This window comes from Oratosquilla oratoria, chromosome 7 (genome assembly GCF_046742065.1).
Source record: "Oratosquilla oratoria isolate Oo_2021 chromosome 7, ASM4674206v1, whole genome shotgun sequence".
In the NCBI taxonomy this organism is placed as follows: domain Eukaryota; kingdom Metazoa; phylum Arthropoda; class Malacostraca; order Stomatopoda; family Squillidae; genus Oratosquilla; species Oratosquilla oratoria.
In genome coordinates, this window is record NC_134783.1 from 47,524,349 (window position 1) to 47,549,217 (window position 24,869).

The 24,869-nt window shown below is 48.0% G+C and overlaps 1 protein-coding gene across 2 annotated transcripts in view; it reads left to right on the forward strand.

Moving 5' to 3' along the window:
• The window catches only part of Snr1 (SWI/SNF related, matrix associated, actin dependent regulator of chromatin, subfamily b, member 1), a 34,968-nt gene extending 16,889 nt beyond the window's left edge, over positions 1–18,079 (forward strand). Inside the window, exons 5-10 of one of the 2 annotated variants that reach the window (XM_076188205.1) lie at positions 315–442; positions 577–615; positions 833–999; positions 1,295–1,485; positions 3,487–3,618; positions 17,780–18,079. In XM_076188205.1, coding sequence (XP_076044320.1) covers positions 315–442; positions 577–615; positions 833–999; positions 1,295–1,485; positions 3,487–3,618; positions 17,780–17,819 — 697 coding nt within the window. In that variant the 3' untranslated portion in view covers positions 17,820–18,079. The remainder of the gene's footprint in view (positions 1–314; positions 443–576; positions 616–832; positions 1,000–1,294; positions 1,486–3,486; positions 3,619–17,779) is intronic. The other variant, XM_076188206.1, reaches the window with a different exon arrangement.
• Positions 18,080–24,869: the final 6,790 nt, after the last annotated feature.

Consider the following 24,869-nt stretch of genomic DNA (forward strand, 5'->3'; position numbering starts at 1 on the left):
TTTCTCTCTCTCTCTCTCTCTCCGATCTCTTCTCTCTCCCCATCTCTTTCTCTCTCTCTCTCTCTCTCTCTCTCTCTCTCTCTCTCTCTCTCTCGCTCTCTCCCATCTCTTTCTCTCTCTCTCTCTCTCTCTCTCTCTCTCTCTCCCCATCTCTTCGTCTTCTCTCTCTCTCATCTCTTCTCTCCATATCTCATTTTGAAGAGTGAATTTAAAAAGTGTAGAGGATAGTATTCATAAGTGTGTAACTATATATAAATGCTGTTGACTTGTATATTTTCTTTGTGTGATGGAAAATGGTCTTGAATCCATTGCAGCTATGATGATTTAGACCCGGCACAAATACACGAGAATTCATGCCAGAAGGAAGAGCTGGTGCCCATCCGCTTGGATATGGAGATTGAAGGGCAGAAGCTGAGAGACACGTTTACGTGGAACAAGTCAGGTAAATCATGAAGTGTATTTGTGAAATGAAGACATTTTCGCTTTTCTAGGGTAAAACGTCAGAAACATTTCACATGGAACAAGTTAGGTTAGTTATGGTGTTTTGGTGAAATGAAGGAATTCTTATTTTTCTAGGACAAAAGCTAAGAGACACATTCACATGGAACAAGTCAGGTTAGTTATAGTGTTTTGGTGGAATGAAAGCGTTCATGTTTTGATAAAAGAAAGGAATGATTTAGCTTACGATCATGCCGACAAAAAGAATATAAAGTTTCCAAGGAAGCTAGCTAGTTTATAATCTATAAATAAGATATTTCAACTAGCAGGTTTAAGAAAAGCTATAGAGCCAGACGAAAAGATGCATTGATTTTCGATGACCATTGCATTTCAGAGACACTGATCACCCCGGAGCAGTTTGCGGAGCTTTTGTGCGATGACCTTGATCTGAATCCTTTGATGTTTGTTCCTGCAATCTCCATGGCCATAAGGCAGCAGCTTGACCAGTACCCAGCCCATAACATAATATCAGATCACACTGACACTAGAGTTGTCATAAAAGTATTTATGATTTATTTGTGTATTTTAGATTAAATCCTAATAACTTTATGAACTTCCCACAGTCTCGTATTGCTTTTGTTCCTCTATGTAGTCATGTAATATTTTTTGCTGTAGGATATATTGTGATGATTATTTTTTTAGTTTTCAGTTGATACTAAAGGACACTTGATTAATTAAAAGTGGCAATTATTTAGTTGTCCTTTTAGCCATGTATATTATTTCTATGTTGAAGGTGAAATATAGAAATCAAATACTTTAGGTAATGAATTTTTAAATTTTACTTGTCTTTTTCCAGCTCAATGTTCATGTTGGTAATATATCACTGAATGACCAGTTTGAATGGGACATGAGTGACCCAGAAAATAGTCCCGAAGAATATGCCATGAAGCTTTGCTCGGAGTTAGGCTTAGGAGGCGAATTTGTAACAGCCATTGCCTATTCAATTCGAGGACAGTTGCTCTGGCATCACAGAACTTATGCATTTAGGTAAAGTATAAATTCTTGGCTTAGAAGAACTTGTGCACTTAGGTTTAGTATATATATATATATATATATATATATATATATATATATATATATATATATATTATATATATTATATATATATATATATCATATATATATATATATATATATATATATATATATATATATATATATATATATATATATATATATATATATATATTCAAAAAGTGGTCCAGGACAGTGTTAAGAGGTGGGGGGAAGACATAATGGAGCGACAGTCATTGTATAATAAATTAGCATCATTTCTCTATGAATAGAGATTTCCTCGTGCAGACAAAATGTGTGGCTCTGGTCTGTAGGGGTGCCCCATATAGAACCTAAAGTATCAGCTGCATGCTTCTGAGCAGATTTTAACCTTACAGTAACATGCAGCCAGTACCCCAGACATGGTATACTCCTCACCTCCTTGTGAGGAGAGTGGGGGTGGAAAGGGAGTTGGGAGATAGGGTTGGTGAAAGATTATTGGGATGGTTTAGACATGTGGAAATAATGAGTAAAGAAAGATTAGTAAAAGGTGTGTGGAAGGCAGAGGTGGAGGGAGTGAACATGAGGGGTTGACCAAGGATGAGATGGATGGATGGGATAAAAGGGGCATTGGGAAAGAAGGTAATGTCTGTTGAGGAAGGAAGGGAGAAGACAAGATATAGGGGTGAGTGGAGAATGGTTGTGTATGGATGATGCTGTGATGCATATAAGGGAGTGGGTGGGGGATTGGGGGAGGGAGTATGTGTGAATGCCATTTTGACACAACCCATGTTCTCTTTTTCTACATGAGGGGATGGAGAGGGGGTCCCCATTTAAATGAAGTGGTCTTGCTGTGGATGTGCTGTGTCTTGCTGCATTGATTCTGACCCTGGGCAGTGGGCGAGATGCAGGGATGACCTGTCATCCAGAAGGAGCCAAGAAAAGAGGGAGAGAGGGATGGTGAATGGGAGTGGATTTATGCCTTTGATTTTGGCTACCTCCCTTATAAGGGGGAAAAAGCTGTTGGTATATGTATGTATGTATCAATTCTTGGCTTAGATATTTTGTAGGGTAAAGACATAGTTTGGGAGATTCCTAGTCCTCTCACTCCATCTCATTTAGTCACCATGCATGGAACAATCAATCAATTTGTTGCCGAAGACCCGTGGCCTCCAGGAAACCACGAACATCCTCTGGGTGGGACCATAAGTCACTTAGGGAAGAAATATTGTGTTGCACAAGAACTGGTACTGCAGGACAGTGTAGTATGAGGTGCTCAGTGTTTTCCATATGGTGGTCGATGCTGGGACAACATGAATCTGGGGAGAGGCCCATTCTGTGTTGATACTGATCCGTTCAGAACAAAACCCCCTCAGAAGAAACTGAATGTAATACTGTATTTGATCTTGTTTTAGACCAAGAGCTTTACATTTGGTATATTTTTTCAATTGTAATCCACTTCAATTGTGTACAGACAATAAAATATGTGATATATGTCATCAAATGCCAGGAAAGGAGGAGCAGGGGATGGGGTTAGGGGGGATTATGTGTGAATGATATTTAAACGCATCTGAAGGGATTTCTCTCCATCTTCTCTTTTTCTGCATGAGGGGATGGACAGGGGGTTGCTGATTAAGTGAAGCGGCCTTGCTGTGTGTGTACTGTGTCTTACTACATTGCTACATATGCCCAGGGCAGTGGGCAGGATACAGAGATGACCCATCATCAATGAGGAATTAAGATGAGAGGGAGGAAAGGGTGATGGATGGGAGTGGAATGGGTGGGAGTGAGTACATGCCATTTGACTTGGCAACCTCCCTTATAAAGGGGAAAAAATCCCTCGGTACATAGATAGATGTCATCGGATTGAGGATTTAATTGAAATCACTTGAATCTTTTCTTTGTGGCATCCACCTCTCAGGTTAAAAGAATTGGTTTTTCATATACACTGTTTGAAGGACTTTTGTTTACAAAGACTTTTTGGTCTTTTTTCAGTGAATCGCCATTGCCTACAGTGGAAGTACCCTTCAGATCACAAAGTGAAGCAGATCAGTGGTCGCCATTCCTGGAAACACTGACAGATGCGGAAATGGAGAAGAAAATTAGGGATCAAGACAGAAACACCAGGTACGGAATTGGAGTAGAAGTCTTATACTCATTGATAATATGAGATTCAGAGTACTTTTTTTATGTTAAAGGTTAAGTGTGGTTTTAAATCTGGCACAACCAGGATGGTTTGTCCATGCCATTAACATAAATATGTAGATGCATTTACATCTTAGGCATTGTGGACAAATGCCCAGGATGCAACACTTCACCCCATACTATTCAACACATCATGGAAGACCATTATACACAATCATATATGCAAACAACACATACATACATACATACATATACCAAGGCTTTTTCCCCTTACAAGGGGGGTAGCCAAAAAGAAAAAGGCATAAAATCATTCCCACCCATTCCATCCCTGAATACACTCCACACCCCTCCACCCTCCCTCTTATCTTAGCACCTCCTGGATGACGGGTCATCCCTGCACCTTGTCCACTGCCCTGGGTCAGAAGCAGTGTCGCAAGACACAGCACATCCACAGCAAGGCCGCTTCATTAAATCGGCAACCCCCCCTCTCTGTCCCCCCATTGCATAAAATGAGAGGACGGGGAGAAATCCCTTCGGGCTGCGTCAAATTTTGCTCACACATACTACCTCACCCCCCATCCACCCGTCCATTCCACCTCATGCAATCACAACATCATCCATATACAACCATTCTCCATTCACCCCTGTCTTCTGTCCTCTCCCGTCCTTCCTCAACAGACATTCCCCTCTTCCCCAAAGCCCCCTTCACCCCATCCATCCACCTCATCCTAGGACGTCCCCTCATGTTCACTCCCTCCACATCTGCCTTCCACACCTCTTTTACTAGTCTTTCTTCACTCATTCTTTCCATGTGTCCAAACCATCCTAATATTCTTTCATCAACCCTATCTCCCAGCTCCTTTTCCACCCCTGTTCTCCTCCTCACCTCCTTATTTCTCACTTTATCTAGCCTAGTAACCCCCATCATACTTCTCAGACACCTCATCTCAAACACATTCAAACTCCTTCTCTCTTCTTCTCTTATGTTCCATGTTTCTGCCCCATACAGTGCTGTTGGCACAATCACTCCTTCATACAGTCTCCTCTTAGCATCCATTCCCAAATATCTATTCCTCATTACACTCTTTAATCCACCAAGGCATTTACTCGCTTCTCTCAATCTACATTCTACCTCCACTTTCACTCCACCTTTCCCTGCCACATTTGCACCCAAGTATCTAAAACTATCCACTTCCTCCAGTCGCTCTCCCTTAATGCTCACTTCCAGTCTACTGCCACTTTCACCCCTTGTACATCTCATCACCTTACTTTTACCCACATTTATCTTTAGCTTTCTTCTATCACATACTCTCCCAAACTCTGCCACCAACTTCCTCAATCCCTCCTCCGATCCTGCCACAAGCGCAGTGTCGTCCGCAAACAACAGCTGGCTCACCTCCCACTTTTCTCCATTTTCTTTAACCATCTCCAGTCCCCTGCCCACTACCCTTGCATTTACCTCTCGCACTACCCCATCCATGTATAAGTTGAACAGCCAGGGCGACATAACGCATCCTTGACGAAGTCCCACCTTTACCTCAAACCACTCACTCTCTCCATTTCCAATCCTGACACAAGCTCTACTATTCTCATAAAAACTCTTGACAGCTCCCAGAAGCTTTCCTCCTATCCCGTATATCTGCATAACCTCCCACAGTGCCTTCCTGTCTACCGTATCATAAGCCTTTTCCAGATCCATAAAAGCCCAAAACACATCCTTCCCCTTTCCTATAGCTTTCTCACATATCTGTCTTACCACAAAGATCTGATCTACACAACCTCTACCTGTCCTAAATCCACACTGTTCCTCACAGAAGCTGAAGGAGGAGTGGGAGGGAGTAAAGGGTAGAGTAGAGCTGGGTGTGGAGGAGGAATGGGGATGGTTCAAGGACTGAGTCATAAAGTGTGCAAGGATGGTGTGTGGAACAACACAACATACACTCCATAAAGGATTTGTGGGAAAACCCCGTTTTGGCTGTGGCATTCCTTGGGGAGATGGGACGGTTCAGACAGACAGTCTAAGGAACAACAACAACAACCAAATATCCCTTTCCCCCTTACAAGAGGGGTGGCTCAATCAAGGCATACATCCACCCATAGCTGGTGTACCACCCCCTGCTTTATTACAGGGCAATCCTCCCAAGACATTACCCTTGTGTCCGAGGCACCTTCCTTCCTATTTTTGGTCTCCACATCAAGTTTATTCCATCCACCTCAGCTTCCACACTCTTGTGTCCAAGATCCCTTTCACTTAATCCATCCATCCCATTCTCAGTTCACTCCATCCACTTCTGCTTTCCATAATCTTATTGATAGTCTTTCTTCACTCATTCCATATGCCCAAACCCTCCCAGTATTCTTTCACCAACCCTGTCCACCAGCTCTTCACCTCTGCATTGCCTAATTTCTTGCTATCCATACTTGTAACCCAGACCATACCTCATCTCGAATATATTTAGGCTCCTTTCTGGCTTCCTTAAATTTGAAGTCTGCCCTATGCAGTGTAGTGGACACAGACACCTTTCATACTTATGTACTAAAATGACCCCAAAAAGAGGGATGGCATAGTCAAGGCATACCATTCTTGAACTGCATCCATATATGTATGGTGCTATTCCTTGCTTCATTGTCTCTGACCTATGTAGTTAGTGAGAGACAGGGATGACCCTTCCTCCACAATGAGCTAAGATAGAAGAGACAACAAAAAGTTGGATGGGAGAAAAGTGGGTGTATGCCTTGAATGGGATGGACACACAAACACACAAATCACACACACCAGACACACACACACACAAAGACATCACACACCACATATACACAACCACACATATACCCCACATGCAAGCACACCACACCCCAAATGCAAGCATGCCCCCAACACACCACATGCAAGCACACCAACACATCCTACATGCAAACACAACCCCAACACACCCCACATGTAAGCACACCCCAACACACCCCACATGCAAGCACAGCTTAACACCACATGCAAGCACACCCCAAACACCACATACAAGCAGGCCCTCAACACCCCACATGCAAGCACACCAACACATCCCAGATGCAAACACCCCAACACTCCCCACATGCAAGCACACCCCAACCCACCACATGCAAGCACACCCACAACACCCCAAATGTAAGCACACCCCACATGTAAGCACAACCCAACACCCCACATGTAAGCACAACCTAACACCCCACATGCAAGCACACTCCCCAAAAAACACACATGCAAGCACACCCAAAACACACCCTATATACAAGCACACCCCAACACACCCCACTTGCAAGCACACCCCACATGCAAGCACTCCCAACACACACCACATACAAGCATGCCCTAACACACCCCACATGCAAGCACACCCCAAACATACTCCACATGCAAGCACACCCCAACACATCCCACATGCAGATGCACCCCCAACACCCCACATGCAAGCACACCCCAACACCCCACATACAAGCACACCCCAACATCCCACATGCAAGCACTCCCAACACACCCCACATGCAAGCAAACCCCAACACACTCCACATGCAAGCACACCCACAACACACCCCACATGCAAGCACACCCACAACACACCCCACATGCAAGCACACCCCAACACATTCCACATGCAAGTACACCCCAACACACTCCACATGCAAGCACACCCCAACATTCCACAGGCAAGCACACCCCAACATTCCACAGGCAAGCACACTCCCAACACCCCACATTCAAGCACACTCCCAACACCCCACATTCAAGCACACTCCCAACCCCCCACATTCAAGCACACTCCCAACCCCCCACATTCAAGCACACTCCCAACCCCCCACATTCAAGCACACTCCCAACCCCCCACATTCAAGCACACTCCCAACCCCCCACATTCAAGCACACTCCCAACACCCCACATTCAAGCACACTCCCATCCCTCCACATTCAAGCACACTCCCAACAACCCACATTCAAGCACACTCCCAACACCCCACATGCAAGCACACTCCCAACACACCTGACATGCAAGCACATCCCAACACTCCACATTCAAGCTCACCCACATGCAAGCATGCCTCCAACACACCCCACAAGCAAACACCCCAACACCTCACATGCAAGCACACCCCCAACACATTTCACATGGAAGCAAACCCCAATACACCCCACATGCAAACACTCCAATATACCCCACAAGCAAGCACACTACCAACACCCCACATGCAAGCACCCCAATACACCCCACATGTAAGCACTCCCAACACCCCACATACAAGCACACTCCCAACACCCCACATGCAAGCACACTTCCAACACACAGAACATGCAAGCACGCCCCCAACACCCGACATACAAGCACGCCCCCAACACCCGACATACAAGCACGCCCCCAACACCCGACATACAAGCACGCCCCCAACACCCCACATGCAAGCATGCCCCAACACATTCCACATGCAAGCACACCCCAACACAACCCATATGCAATCACACCCCAAAACCCAAAATCCAAGCACTAACATCCCACATGCAAGCACATCCCAACACCCCACATGCAAGCACACCCCCAACACCACATACAAGCACACCCCCAACACACTCCACATGCAAGCACGCCCCCAACACACTCCACATGCAAGCACACCCCCAACACACTCCACATGCAAGCACACCCCCAACACACTCCACATGCAAGCACACCCCCAACACACTCCACATGCAAGCACACCCCCAACACACTCCACATTCAAGCACTCCCCCAACACACTCCACATGCAAGCACACCCCCAACACACTCCACATGCAAGCACACCCCCAACACACTCCACATGCAAGCACACCCCCAACACACTCCACATACAAGAACACTCCAACAGAACCCACATGCAAGCACACACCAACCCCCCACATGCAAGCACACCCCAACACACCCGACATGCAAGCAAACCCCAACACACCCCACATGCAAGCACATCCCAACACCCCACATGCAAGCACTCCCAGCACACCTCACATGAAAACACCCCTCCAACACACCACACATGGAAGCTCACCCGAACACCTCGCATGCAAACAGATCCCGACACACCCCATATGCAAGCACACCCCAACACCCCACATGCAAGCGCACCCCAACACTCCACATGCAAGCAGAAACAAACACCCCACATGCAAGCACACCCCACATGCAAGCACTCCCTCAACACCCCACATGCAAGCACACATCCCAGATGCAACCACCCCCAACATTCTCCACATGCAAGCACATCCCCAGCACCCCACATGCAAGCACACCCCAACACATCCACATGCAAGTACACCTCAACTCATCCCACATGCAAGCACACCCCAACACACCACACATGCAAGCAAACCCCAACACACCACACATGCAAGCAAACCCCAACACACTCCACATGCAAGCAAACCCCAACACACTCCACATGCAAGCAAACCCCAACACACTCCACATGCAAGCAAACCCCAACACACTCCACATGCAAGCACACCAACACACTCCACATGCAAACACACCCCAACACACTCCACATGCAAGCACACTCCACATGCAAACACACCCCAACACACTCCACATGCAAGCACACCCCAACACACTCCACATGCAAGCACACCCCCAACACCCCACATGCAAGCACACCCCTAACACCCCACATGCAAGCACCCCAATACACTCCATATGCAAGCACACTCCCAACACTCATGTAAGCTTGCCCCAACACCCCACATGCAATAATGCCCCAACACCCCACATGCAAGCACACCCCAATACACTCCACAAGCAAGCACACCCCAACACAATCCACATGCAATCACACCTCAACACCCAAAATGCAAGCACTAACACCCCACGTGCAAGCACACCCATACACATTCCACATGCAAGCACACCCCATGAAGTAACACCCCAACACAACCCACATGCAAGCAAACCCAAACACACCCAACAAGCAAACACACACCACATGCAAGCACACTCCCAACACCAACACACCTCACATGCAAGCACCCCTCCACACCCCACATGCAAGCACCCCTTCAACACACCCCGCATGGAAGCTCACCTCAACACCCCACATGCAAGCACGCCCCAACACCCCACATGCAAGCACGCCCCTACACCACACATGCAAGCATGCCCCAACACATCCCACATGTAAGCACACCCTAACACAACCCACATGCAAGCATGCCCCAAACACACCCTACATACAAGCACACCCCAACACACCCCACATGCAAGCACTCCCAACACACACCACATACAAGCATGCTCTAACACACCCCACATGCGCGCCCCAACACCCCACATACAAGCACACCCCAACATCCCACATGCAAGCACACCCCACATGCAAGCAAACCCCAACACACTCCACATGCAAGCACACCCACAACACACCCCACATGCAAGCACACCCCAACACATTCCACATGCAAGTACACCCCAACACACTCCACATGCAAGCACACCCCAACATTCCACAGGCAAGCACACCCCAACATTCCACAGGCAAGCACACCCCAACATTCCACAGGCAAGCACACCCCAACATTCCACAGGCAAGCACACTCCCAACACCCCACATTCAAGCACACTCTCAACACCCCACATTCAAGCACACTCTCAACACCCCACATTCAAGCACACTCCCAACCCCCCACATTCAAGCACACTCCCAACCCCCCACATTCAAGCACACTCCCAACACCCCACATTCAAGCACACTCCCAACCCCCCACATTCAAGCACACTCCCAACAACCCACATTCAAGCACACTCCCAACACCCCACATGCAAGCACACTCCCAACACACCTGACATGCAAGCACATCCCAACACTCCACATTCAAGCACACCCACATGCAAGCATGCCTCCAACACACCCCACAAGCAAACACCCCAACACCTCACATGCAAGCACACCCCCAACACATTCCACATGGAAACAAACCCCAATACACCCCACATGCAAGCACCCCAATACACCCCACATGCAAACACTCCAATATACCCCACAAGCAAGCACCCCAATACACCCCACATGCAAACACTCCAATATACCCCAGAAGCAAGCACACTACCAACACCCCACATGCAAGCACCCCAATACACCCCACATGTAAGCACTCCCAACACCCCACATGCAAGCACACTCCCAACACCCCACATGCAAGCACACTTCCAACACACAGAACATGCAAGCACGCCCCCAACACCCGACATACAAGCACGCCCCAACACCCCACATGCAAGCATGCCCCAACACATTTCACATGCAAGCACACCCCAACACAACCCATATGCAATCACACCCCAAAACCCAAAATCCAAGCACTCTAACATCCCACATGCAAGCACACCCCCAACACCACATACAAGCACACCCCCAACACACTCCACATGCAAGCACACCCCCAACACACTCCACATGCAAGCACACCCCCAACACACTCCACATACAAGAACACTCCAACAGAACCCACATGCAAGCACACACCAACCCCCCACATGCAAGCACACCCCAACACACCCGACATGCAAGCAAACCCCAACACACCCCACATGCAAGCACATCCCAACACCCCACATGCAAGCACTCCCAGCACACCTCACATGAAAACACCCCTCCAACACACCACACATGGAAGCTCACCCGAACACCTCGCATGCAAACAGATCCCGACACACCCCATATGCAAGCACACCCCCAACACCCCACATGCAAGCGCACCCCAACACTCTACATGCAAGCAGAAACAAACACCCCACATGCAAGCACACATCCCAGATGCAACCACCCCCAACTTTCTCCACATGCAAGCACATCCCCAGCACCCCACATGCAAGCACACCCCAACACATCCACATGCAAGTACACCTCAACTCATCCCACATGCAAGCACACCCCAACACACCACACATGCAAGCAAACCCCAACACACCACACATGCAAGCAAACCCCAACACACCACACATGCAAGCAAACCCCAACACACTCCACATGCAAGCAAACCCCAACACACTCCACATGCAAGCAAACCCCAACACACTCCACATGCAAGCACACCAACACACTCCACATGCAAACACACCCCAACACACTCCACATGCAAGCACACCCCAACACACTCCACATGCAAGCACACCCCAACACACTCCACATGCAAGCACACCCCAACACCCCACATGCAAGCACACCCCTAACACCCCACATGCAAGCACCCCAATACACTCCATATGCAAGCACACTCCCAACACTCATGTAAGCTTGCCCCAACACCCCACATGCAATAATGCCCCCAACACCCCACATGCAAGCACACCCCAACACACTCCACAAGCAAGCACGCCCCAACACAATCCACATGCAATCACACCTCAACACCCAAAATGCAAGCACTAACACCCCACGTGCAAGCACACCCATACACATTCCACATGCAAGCACACCCCATGAAGTAACACCCCAACACAACCCACATGCAAGCAAACCCAAACACACCCAACAAGCAAACACACCCCAACACACCACATGCAAGCACACTCCCAACACCAACACACCTCACATGCAAGCACCCCTCCACACCCCACATGCAAGCACCCCTTCAACACACCCCGCATGGAAGCTCACCCCAACACCCCACATGCAAGCACGCCCCAACACCCCACATGCAAGCACGCCCCTACACCACACATGCAAGCATGCCCCAACACATCCCACATGTAAGCACACCCTAACACAACCCACATGCAAGCATGCCCCAACACATCCCACAAGCAAGCACACCCCAACACACTCCACATGCAAGCACACTCCCAACACACCTCACATGCAAGCACCCCTCCAACACACCCCACAAGGAAGCTCACCCCAACACCCCACATGCAAGCATGCCCCAACACCCCTCATGCAAGCATGCTCCAACAAACCCACATGCAAGCACACCCCACTTGCAAGCACACCCCAACACCCCACATGCAAGCACACCCCAACACATCCTACATTCAAGTACACCCAACACATCCCACATTCAAACACACCCCACATGCAAGCAAACCCCAACACACTCCACATGCAAGCACACCCAAACACTCCACATGCAAGCACACCCAACACCCCACATGCAAGCACACCCCTAACACCCCACATTCAAACACACCCCAACATTCCACATGTAAGCACACTCCCAACACCCCACATGCAAGCACACCCCAACATTCCACATGCAAGCACACCCCAACATTCCACATGCAAGCACACCCCAACATTCCACATGCAAGAACACTCCCAACACCCCACATGCAAGAACACTCCCAACACATCTGACATGCGAGCACACCCCAACACTCCACATGCAAGCACACCCCAACACCCCACATTCGAACACTCCCAACACTCCTCACATGCAAGCACCCCTCCAACACACCCCACATGGAAACTCAACCAAACACCTCGCATGCAAGCAGACCCCAACACACCCCACATGCAAGCACACCCCAACACCCCACATGCAAGCACACCCCAACACCCCACATGCAAGCACACCCCAACACCCCACATGCAAGCACACCCCAACACCCCACATGCAAGCACACCCCAACACTCCACATGCAAGCACACCCCAACACTCCACATGCAAGCACACCCCCAACATCCCACATGCAAGCACACCCCAACATCCACATGCAAGCACACCCCAACATCCACATGCAAGCACACCCCAACATCCCACATGCAAGCACACCCCAACACTCCACATGCAAGCACATCCCAACACCCCATATGCAAGCAGACCCAAACACCCCAGATGCAAGCATACCCCAACACCCTGAATGCAAGCACTCCCTCAACACCCCACATGCAAGCACACACCCCACACATCCCAGATACAAACCCCCTAACACTCCACATGCAAGCACACCCCCAGCACCCCACATGTAAGCACACCCCAACACATCCACATGCAAGCACACCTCAACACATCTACATGCAAACACACCTCAACACATCCACATACAAGCACACAACACATCCACATGCAAGCACACCTCAACACGTCCCACATGCACAGCACACCCCAACACACCACACATGCAAGCAAACCCCAACACACTCCACATGCAAGCACACCTCCAACACACTCCACATGCAAGCACACCCCAACACACTCCACATGCAAGCACAGCCCCAATAACCCACATGCAAGCACACCCCTAACACCCCACATGCAAGCACTCCAATACACCCCATATGCAAGCACACTCCCAACACACTCATGTAAGCTTGCCCCCAACACCCCACATGCAATAATGCCACCAACACCCCACATGCAAGCACACCCCAACACACTCCACAAGCAAGCACACCCCAACACAATCCACATGCAATCACACCCCAACACCCAAAATGCAAGCACACCCCAACACACTCCACATGCAAGCACACTTCCAACACCAACACACCTCACATGCAAGCACCCCTCCAACACATCCCATATGCAAGCACCCCTCCTACACACCCCATACGGAAGCTCACCCCAACACCCCACATGCAAGCACACCCCAACACCCTACATGCAAGCACACCCCAACACCCCACATCCAAGCACACCCCAACACCCCACATGCAAACACACACCAACACCCCACATGCAAGCATGCACCAGCACATCCCACATGTAAGCATGCCCAAACACATCCCACAAGCAAGCACACCCCAACACACTCCACATGCAAGCACACTCCCAACACACCTCACATACAAGCACCCCTCCAACACACCCCACAAGGAAGCTCACCCCAACACACCTCACATGCAAGCAAACCCCAACACACTCCACATGCAAGCACACCCCCAATACACTCCACATGCAAGCACACCCCCAACACCCAACATTCAAGCACACCCCAACATTCCTCATGTAAGCACACTCCCAACACCCCACATGCAAACACACCCCAACATTCCACATGCAAGCACACCCCAATATTCCACATGCAAGTACTCTCCCAACACCCCTCATGCAAGCACATTCCTAACACATCTGACATGCGAGCACACCCCAACACTCCACATTCAAGCACACCCACATGCAAGCACTCCTCCAACACACCTCACAAGCAAACCCCCCAATACACACCACATGCAAGCAAACCCCAATACACCCCACATGCAAGCAAACCCCAATACACCCCACATGCAAGCAAACCCCAATACACCCCACATGCAAGCACAATCCCAACACACCACATGCAAGCACAATCCCAACACACCACATGCAAGCACAATCCTAACACACCACATGCTAGCACACCCCAACACATTCCACATGGAAGCAAACCACAATACACCCCACATGCAAGCAAACCCTAATACACCCCACATGCAAGCAAACCCTAATACACCCCACATGCAAGCACACCCCCAACACCCCTCATGCAAGCATGCCCCCAACACACCCCACATGCGAGCACACCCCAACTTCCCACATACAAGCACACCCCCAACATATTCCACATGTAAGCACACCAACACACCCCACATGCAAGCATACCCCCAACACCCAAAATGCAAGCACTCCCTAAGACCCCACATACAAGCACACATCAACACCCCACATGCAAGCACACCCTAACACCTGCAAGCACTCCCCAACACACCCCACATGCAAGAACACCCCCAACACTTCACATGCAAACACACCCCAACACATCCCACATGCAAGCACATGCCAACATATCCCACATTCAGGCACACCCCAACATATCCCACATTCAAACACACCCCTCATGCAAGCACCCCTCCAACACACCCCACATGGAAGCTCACCCCAACATCTTGCATGCAAGCACACCCCTACAACCCACATGCAAGCACACCCCTACAACCCACATGCAAGCACACCCCAACACATTCCACATGGAGGCACTCCCCAACATACCCCACATGCAAACACATCCGAACACACCCCACATGCTAGCACACCCCCAACACCCCACATGCAAGTACACCCTAACACCCCACATGCAAGCACACCCCAACACCCCACATGCAAGCACACCCCAACACCCCACATTTAAGCACACCCCCAACACCCCACATGCAAGCTTACCCCCAACACACCCCCTAACTCTCCACATGCAAGCACACCTGAACACCCCACATACAAGCACACCCCTAAGACTCTACATGCAAGCACACCACAACACAACCCACATGCAAGCACACCCCAACACACCCCACATTCAAGCACCCCCCCAACATCCCACATGCAAGCACACCCCCAACACCCCACATACAAGCACACCCCCAACACCCCACATACAAGCACACTCCCAACACACTCCACATTCAATCACACCCACATGCAAGGACACCCAACACAACCCACATACAAGCACACATCAACACCCCACATGCAAGCACACCCTAACACCTGCAAGCACTCCCCAACACACCCCACATGCAAGAACACCCCCAACACTTCACATGCAAACACACCCCAACACATCCCACATGCAAGCACATGCCAACATATCCCACATTCAGGCACACCCCAACATATCCCACATTCAAACACACCCCTCATGCAAGCACCCCTCCAACACACCCCACATGGAAGCTCACCCCAACATCTTGCATGCAAGCACACCCCTACACCCCACATGCAAGCACACCCCAACACATTACACATGCAAGCACTCCAACACATTCCACATGGAGGCACTCCCCAACATACCCCACATGCAAACACATCCGAACACACCCCACATGCTAGCACACCCCCAACACCCCACATGCAAGGACGCCCCTAACACTCCTCACATGCGAGCACACCCCAACACCCCACATATAAGCATACCCCCAACATATTCCACATGTAAGCACACACCAACACACCCCACATGCAAGCACACCCTTAACACATTCCACATGCATGCATACCCCCAATACACCCCACATGCAAGCACACCCAAACACATCACACATGCAAGCATGCCCCAACACACCCCACATGCAAGTACACCCTAACACCCCACATGCAAGCACACCCCAACACCCCACATGCAAGCACACCCCAACACCCCACATGCAAGCACACCCCAACACCCCACATTCAAGCACACCCCCAACACCCCACATGCAAGCTTACCCCCAACACCCCCCCTAACTCCCCACATGCAAGCACACCAGAACACCCCACGTACAAGCACACCCCTAAGACTCTACATGCAAGCACACCACAACACAACCCACATGCAAGCACACCCCAACACACCCCACATTCAAGCACACCCCCAACACCCCACATACAAGCACACCCCCAACACTCCACATACAAGCACACCCCCAACACTCCACATACAAGCACACTCCCAACACACTCCACATTCAATCACACCCACATGCAAACACACCCCACATGCAAGGACACCCAACACAACCCACATGCAAGCACACACCAACACACCCCACATGCAAGCACACCTCACATGCAAGCACACCACCCCAACATACCCCACATGCAAGCACACCCCCAACACACCCCACATGCAAGCACACCCCCAACACACCCCACATGCAAGCACACCTCCAACACACCCTACATGCAAGCACACCCCAACACACACACACACACACACACACAGCACGGCTGGTAGAGTTCCCAGCTGCCATTACGAAGGTCCGGGTTTGAATCCTGCCCAGGGCTGAAATAATATCAGTATCACTGCCCGCCCTGCGAGTCGTTACTCCAACTCGTGGGTGGGGAGTTGGGTGTGTGAGTGCGTGTAAGGTCACAGCAATACCCATAGATCTATCATGAGCTTGCTGTTAATCACAAGTCCAACACGTGATCCAAGACCATGGTGAATAACACACACCACACATGCACCCAACACCCCCAGCACATGCACCTCACCACACAAACATCCTCCACATGCAAGCACCCCCCACACACACATCCTCCACATGCAAGCACCCCCCACACACATTCTCATACACACACACACACACACACTCTCCCCCCCACACACACACACACATCCCACAGACACACACACTTATTGTATGGTGCTCATATATTTGTGTTCCTAATATAAATTTTATCTTTATTTACATACAGACGGATGCGTCGGTTGGCAAACACTACTCCAGGATGGTAGTCGCCCTGGTCAGTGTAGAATTTTTTTAGAGTCTAATTTTGTGTACCTGCAATTCAAGAGAGTACATATTAAAATAATGTCTGAATTATATGTTTCCTGGTTATGGGAAAGTTCTAATTGCCAGAGAAGACCCCGGTGAGATTAGAACTCTCTGAAGGGACTTTTATAAAGTCACGGAAAATATTTGGATTAATATCGACACACTCTCCAGGAAGGAATTAAGATAATTTCATACCATAAATAAAGTTGTAATTAATGTATATGGTGTTTTTATTAACATAGTGTAAGCATTTATGGAATATGTTTTCCTCAAAGGATCTTCATAAAGACCTTAGAAATCCAGTGGCTTTATTTTTGTATGTTTATTTTGCTAGTTAGAAATGAGGAGATGGCAGATAGAACTGATGAAAGAGTATTGGGATGGCTTGGACACTGGGAAAAAATGAGTGAAGACAGATTAGTAAAAAAAGGTGTGGAAGGAATTAACTTGAGGGCATGACCAAGGATGAGATGGATGGATGGGGTGTAAGTGGTGTTGAGCAAGAGTGGAATGTCTGTTGAACAAGGAAGGAAGAAGGCAAGAAATAGGGTTGGGTGCAGAATGGAGGTGTATAGATGACACTAAGTGACCAAAATGGCACAAAAATGAATAAATAAAAAATAGGACCACTGATTTGTACCAAACTTAGCCCAGAGGGAGTCGTGCATTGCAAGGTTAGAGCTGAGGAACCTGGACCCGTACTGTGTGCCTAAGTGGTGTCCAAGTGGAATCCACAGGAGCCCTGGTGTCCCTTGATCTGTGGGTGAGATGATGGCTCAGAGCAAGTGACCAAAATGACCCTTAAAAAAAAAAAAAAAAAAAAAAAAATTGAAGGGACTTTGCCAAAAATTGTCAGACCACAAGCTGAAAAAACTAAGGGATTTTGCCAAAATTTGTCCAGCCACTGATTTGGCCCAAACTTACACCAGAGAGAGAGAGTCTGTGCACTGTGAGGTAGATGTGATGAACACCCAAGTATGTGTGCAGGGTGACCAGTCAAAGTTGATCCTATTTTCCGATTTTTCACACTTGTATGGCTACCCCCCGTGTAGGGGGAAAAAGCCTTTGGTATATGTATGTATGTATGCATGTCTAGCACCTGTAACTTTGGTCTGAGTGGTGTCCAAGTGGAGTAGGTGACCAAAATGACCCCATAGCAGAAAAAAAAACAAAAAAAACTCCAGAGTCTTACCCACGGATTTTGCCAAAATTCGTCATTTCACTGATTTGTTCCAAACTTAGCCCGGAGTGAGAAAGTCAGGCATAGTGCACTGTGAGATAGCGACCTGGACACAAAGGCATGTGTGTGTGACGACCAGCCAAATGTGATCCTTTTATCCGATTTTTCACATTTGTCTCTCTGGCACCCATTCCAAGAGGAATCCATAGGAGGTCTCGTGTCTCTTGACCTGTGGGTGAGGTGGTGGCCCAATTGGAGCAAGAGACCAAATGACTCAAAAAATATATATATATGAAGGTGGAAAAAAGTCACGGGTCTAGTTCCGAGTTTCTGAGTTTATTCCTGGCCGGTTTGAAGCATAGAGTGAAACCGATCAGGAATAAACTCAGAAACTCGGAACTAGACCCGTGACTTCTTTTTCCGCCTTCATCAACTTGTCACAATGTACCAGCATAAATATATATCAAAGGGGACCCAAGGATTTTGGCAAAAATAGTCAGTCCACCAATGTGCCCCAAACTGACATCAGAGGGAGAGAGTTGTTAACCCATTCAACTCCGATGACAAGATGTCTTGTCATTTGGTCAAATAAAACAAAAAATCATAAAACACCAAAATGTTTGATCAAACACCAGAAAAATATGATGTCAATCCTCGCTTCGCTCGCAGCGAAGCGAGGACTGACGTCATATTTTTCTGGTGTTTGATCAAACATTTTGGTGTTTTATGATTTTTTGTTTTATTTGACCAAATGACAAGACGTCTTGTCATCGGAGTTGAATGGGAACAGTGCACTGAGGTAATCTTGAGGAACCAAGACCCAAGGGCGGGTGCGTGACGACCATTCAAAGTCGATTTTTTTTTTTATTCTGATTTTTCACATTTGCGCCACTGGTCCCCGTACCTTTGGCCTAAGTGGTGTCCAAGTGGAATTTAGAGGTGGCCCACGACTTGTGGGTGAGATGGTGGCCCAATCGGAGCAGGTGACCAAAATGATCCCAAAAACGAAAAAATCCCGAAGGGGACCCACGTATTTTGCCCAATATCGGTAGGTTATCGATGTGGCCTAAACTTACCCGAGAGGGAGAGGGTCGTGCACAGTGCACCGCGAGGTAGACGCGAGAAACCTGGACCCAAGGGCCTAAGCGTGGCGACCATCCAAATTTGAGCATTTTCTCCGATTTTGACATTTTCGCCTCTGGCGCCCGTGCTGTGTGCCTGAGTGGCGTCCAAGTGGAATCTGCAGGAGCCCTGGCGTCCCCTCGACCTGTGGGTGAATTGGAGCAGGTGACTAAAATTACACCAAAATAATAATAATAATAATAATTAATAATGATAATAATAAATAAATAAATAATAAAAATATCCCAAAGAGGACACACGGATTTTGCCCAAAATCGGCAGGTCACCTATTTGGCCCAAACCACAAAGGGCACCGAGAGGCAGACGCAAGGAACCTTGGACCCAAGGGCATGTCCGTGGCGACCAGTCAGTCTTTTTTTTTTCGATTTTTCTCATTTACGGCTCTATCGGTCGTATCTTTGGCCTGAGTGGTGTCCAAGTACAATCCACAGGCCTAGTGGCCCTCGTCGTTTGGGCGAGATGGTTGCCAAATCGGAACAGGTGACCAAAATAACTCCAAAGTAAAAAAAAAAAAAAAAAAATCAAAGGGGTTTACCCACTGTGGGATGCACTTAGAAATCACTCAGGTCTGTGGTAAGTTTGTGCTAGACCTCTCTCTCTCTATTTATATATCTATTTTATTTTATTTTTGTCACCTGCTCCGATTGGGTCACTATCTCACCCATTGGTCGAGGGCCACCAAGCCCCCTGTGGATTACACTTGGGCACCACTCATGACAAAGGTACGCGCGCCTGAGGCAGAAATCTGAAAAACCAGAAAAAAGGATAAATTTGGCTGGTCGCCACTATGTACACCCTTGAGTCCAAGTTCCTCACGTCTTCTTCGCATTCCATTGTGTACGACTCTTCCCTCTGGAGTAAGTGTGGGACAAATCGGTGACCTGGCCATTTTTGGCTCTGTGAGACTTCCGTGTCATTTTGGCCACTGGCTTCGATTGGACCACTATCTTATCCACAGGTGGAGGGCCACGAGGGCTCCTGCGGACATCGATTAGAGACCACTCGGGCCAAAAGTGCGGACACTCTTAGAGGCGGAAAGACAAAAATCCAGCCAGAGCCTCAACTCGGGCTGGACCCCACGACACAGTGTTCTGTGTACGACCGTCTCCCTCTGTGGCAAGATTGGGTCAAATCGACCGACCTGGCGATTTAGGTTACAAATGCCTGGGTGAGATTTTCGGGTCATTTTGGCCACCGGCTCCGGCTGGGCCACTATCTCACCCACAATTGTGAGTGTGTGTGTGTGTGTATGTACTTAGATGTGTATGTGTGTATTTGTGCGTCTGTTTGTGTACGCGCGCGTGTGTGTGTGCGTGCGTACGTGTGTGTTTGTGTCTGTGTTTGTGGGTCTGTGTATGTGTTCGTGTGCGCGCGTACGTGCATACGTGTGTGGGTGTGTTCGTGTGCGTGCATGCGTGTTCGTATGCGTGCATGCATGTGTGTTTGTGTTGGCACGTGCGTGTGTGTGTATGTTCGCGCGCGCGCGTGTGTGTGTATGTGTGTGTGTAGAGAGAAAAGGGGAGAAAGGTAAAAGGGAAGTAAAAGAGAGAGCGAAGGAGAGGGTTAAGCGAAAGTGAGGAGGAGAGAGTAATAAAAAATGTGGGGAGGGTTGTCTAGAAAATAAAAAAGAGTGAATGAAGAGGAAAGAGACTGAGTAAAGAGGAACTAGAGAGAGTGAAGAGGAGAGGTAGAGTGTGAAGAGGTGAGGGAAAGAGAAAGAGAGAAGCGGGTGGGGGTGGAGGGGGGCAGAAATCAATTTAAGGAAGTTGTCTAACCCCAAGTGAGGAGGGGAAGGGGGGTGGAAGGGACCCGGCTCTTCCAGACCCCCCCGAGGGCTCCAACAGGAGGCCAATCATCCCGGGTAGTCCCCTCAGGTCCCCCAAGTTCCTGTGGCTCATCTTCCTGAGGGAGGGGGGGGGGGGAGACCCCCGAAGTCCAATCGCCCGGCTGGTGTCCCAAGGGTCCAGGAGGTCGAATCATCGGGCCTTGGTTCGTTTCTGTAAGGCAAGGGTTCAATTCTTGCTGTTCCCCGAATTCGTCCCTCCGTGTTTTTGCCCTTCGTCGATGTCGTTGTGTCGAATCTGGAAGACTTCGGTGACAAAGGTCGAGGGAATGGCTGTTCTAACCCTGCCACCGGCGGGGCTGAACCAAGGGCATGGTTCATTAAATTCCACCGTCCTAGCTTTCCGATAGGGGGGAGTTTGTGACGTTAAACCATATGACTTAAATTTATTTATTCATTAATTCTACTTATCTATCTATTAATTCTTTTATTCATTTAATCATTTTCCGTTTACTTATTTATTCATCTATATTGATTTATTTCTTTATATTATATAATTCATTTAATTACTTATTCATGTATACTTTCTATTTAATTTTAGATTATCCTATTTTATTGTATGTTACAAAGGCAAAGGATTACAAAGGCGGAACGTGCCGACAGGAGACCTTTTGGTCCATAACTAGGTCGGATGCGAAAAAATATATAATAATGATAAATGAATAAATAAAAAATAAAACAAATAAAAAAGAAAAATTATAATATAAATAATAATATAGATAAATGTATAGGTATAGTTAAATGATAAACAAATAGGTAAATAGTAAATAATAATTTGACATAAATAATGAATGATAATTAATCAAAGAAATAATGAACAAACAGACAAATAATAACAAATAAACGAGTAATATAAAATAAATGATAGTCATTGCAGCATCTTCTTTAGATGTTTATCTAAACCCGGGGTTCTGAACCTTTTTAATCATATGTACCCCTTGAAGGCTTCAGTATTAGTCATGTACCCTCCCTTTACCCACAATGCAACATCAGTAAGGATGAAAATAAATGCATGGTTACTTGGTTTAGTTTATTAAGCTTAAATTGTGACAGACACATGTTACTACATTAGAATACAAGTATAGACAATTCAGTGAGATGGTTGGGCCTGTTTATTTACTACCAACAAGTCAATCCTTGGCACAGTCTTTGAAAGAGCCACTCTTATGTCGTCTTTGACTGCAAGACGTGAACGTAACTTGTTTTTAATCAAGTACAATGCTGAGAATCTCTGCTCACAGCGGTATGTGGATGGAAACATCAGGAGGTTCCGTACACAATTCTTTGCTAAAGTAGGATAAGAACATGCCATTGTTGACCAGAATCTGGTCAATGACAAACTATCAAAAGAATCTTTTGCAGTTGAGTCATTGACAAAGTCGATGAATTCTTCTTGCAATTCATCTGGAAGGGATGTAGGTGTAACTAGGTGCTGTTACTGGGCTAGTGACAACGGGGAAGATTGACAGTCGGTTTAGGTTCTGGGCTTTATTGACATGACACTGGTATACACGCACACACACGAGTGGGCCGGCCGAGCCTTAGAAGGAGACTAACCGCGACCTGACCTCACGCCCGCCTTAAGTACCCGCGGTGCGTACCGAAAGGTAGCGCCCCTCTGGCTGGCACAGGGTTGCCAGGCGTAGGCCTGAAGTGTGTTTCTATGAGGTTACAAATGCCTGTAATACAGGCGTACTATAGACTTAGCCTACATACAACTACTATAAGGCCGAAGGCCAGCTACTTCTACACAGTCTATTAATTCCTGGTCCATCCCAATTCTGAGGCGGCGATGCTATAAGCCAAAAATACCGCGTCGTAGCACATGTGGGCGGCTTGTCCACCACATAGGGTCCACCTTTAATGAATTTGAATGAGCTGGCAACCTAAGTCTGTGATATCCGGAAAATAATTTTCTAACTCTTAACTGAGAGAAACCAAGTGCTTATGGATGAGACCACTGACCTCATTCACATCATCTTTACACAGAACTGACAAACTATCACTTATATTCTCAAAAGCATCATACCAACCCGCTGTGACTTTTTCTTGCCAAAGTTAGAGTTTCATCTGAGAAGAGACAGAAGAGGCAGGACATGGAGGAGAGGCACGACAGGGGAGAGAGGCACGACAGGAAGGAGACAGCAGAGGGAGGAGGGACAGTAGAAGTAGGAGAAACAGCAGTACAGACAAAATCAGATTATAAATACACTGGAATCATGAAGCAGATCTCAACGTACATACCTGAGGGTGAGAGTAGTGGGGGAAGAGTGATAGGTTTGTAAAGTGGGAAGCGAAAACGTCTCACAGTGGTACCTGTTCGGTACACGTGCTGAGAGATGTGATCAATAGAAAACGAGCTAGGGATGACTACTATATTATGGATTTGCAAGGTTGTGTGACAACTGTAGTCCAAGAGAGCTTTCTCTCAAGTGACATAACTCCAAGATTTTCCTTGCTGACATTGTAGCTTAACGTCTGCTTCTAGAGGAGGTCACATCTAGCCTAGCACATGTAGGTACACTTCTAAAAACAGGTTCGCAATTACAGCCTGATTTTTTTCAGAAACCTGTCACGTACCCCCGAATTTCCTCTAATGTACCCCTGGGGGTACGCGTACCCCAGGTTGAGAATCATTGATCTAAACGAATCTTAAAGCTTCGAACTGAACTACATTGCACTGCCTCTGCAGGAAGTTTATTCCATTCACTAACTACACGGTTGGCGAAGTTGTTTCTACCCATGTATTAGGGTGGCTAAATGAAACACACAGTAATTAAGTAAATTCTTCAACGCACAGACACACGTGCATACGTTTCAGAAGCGAGAACAAGACTGCCCCAC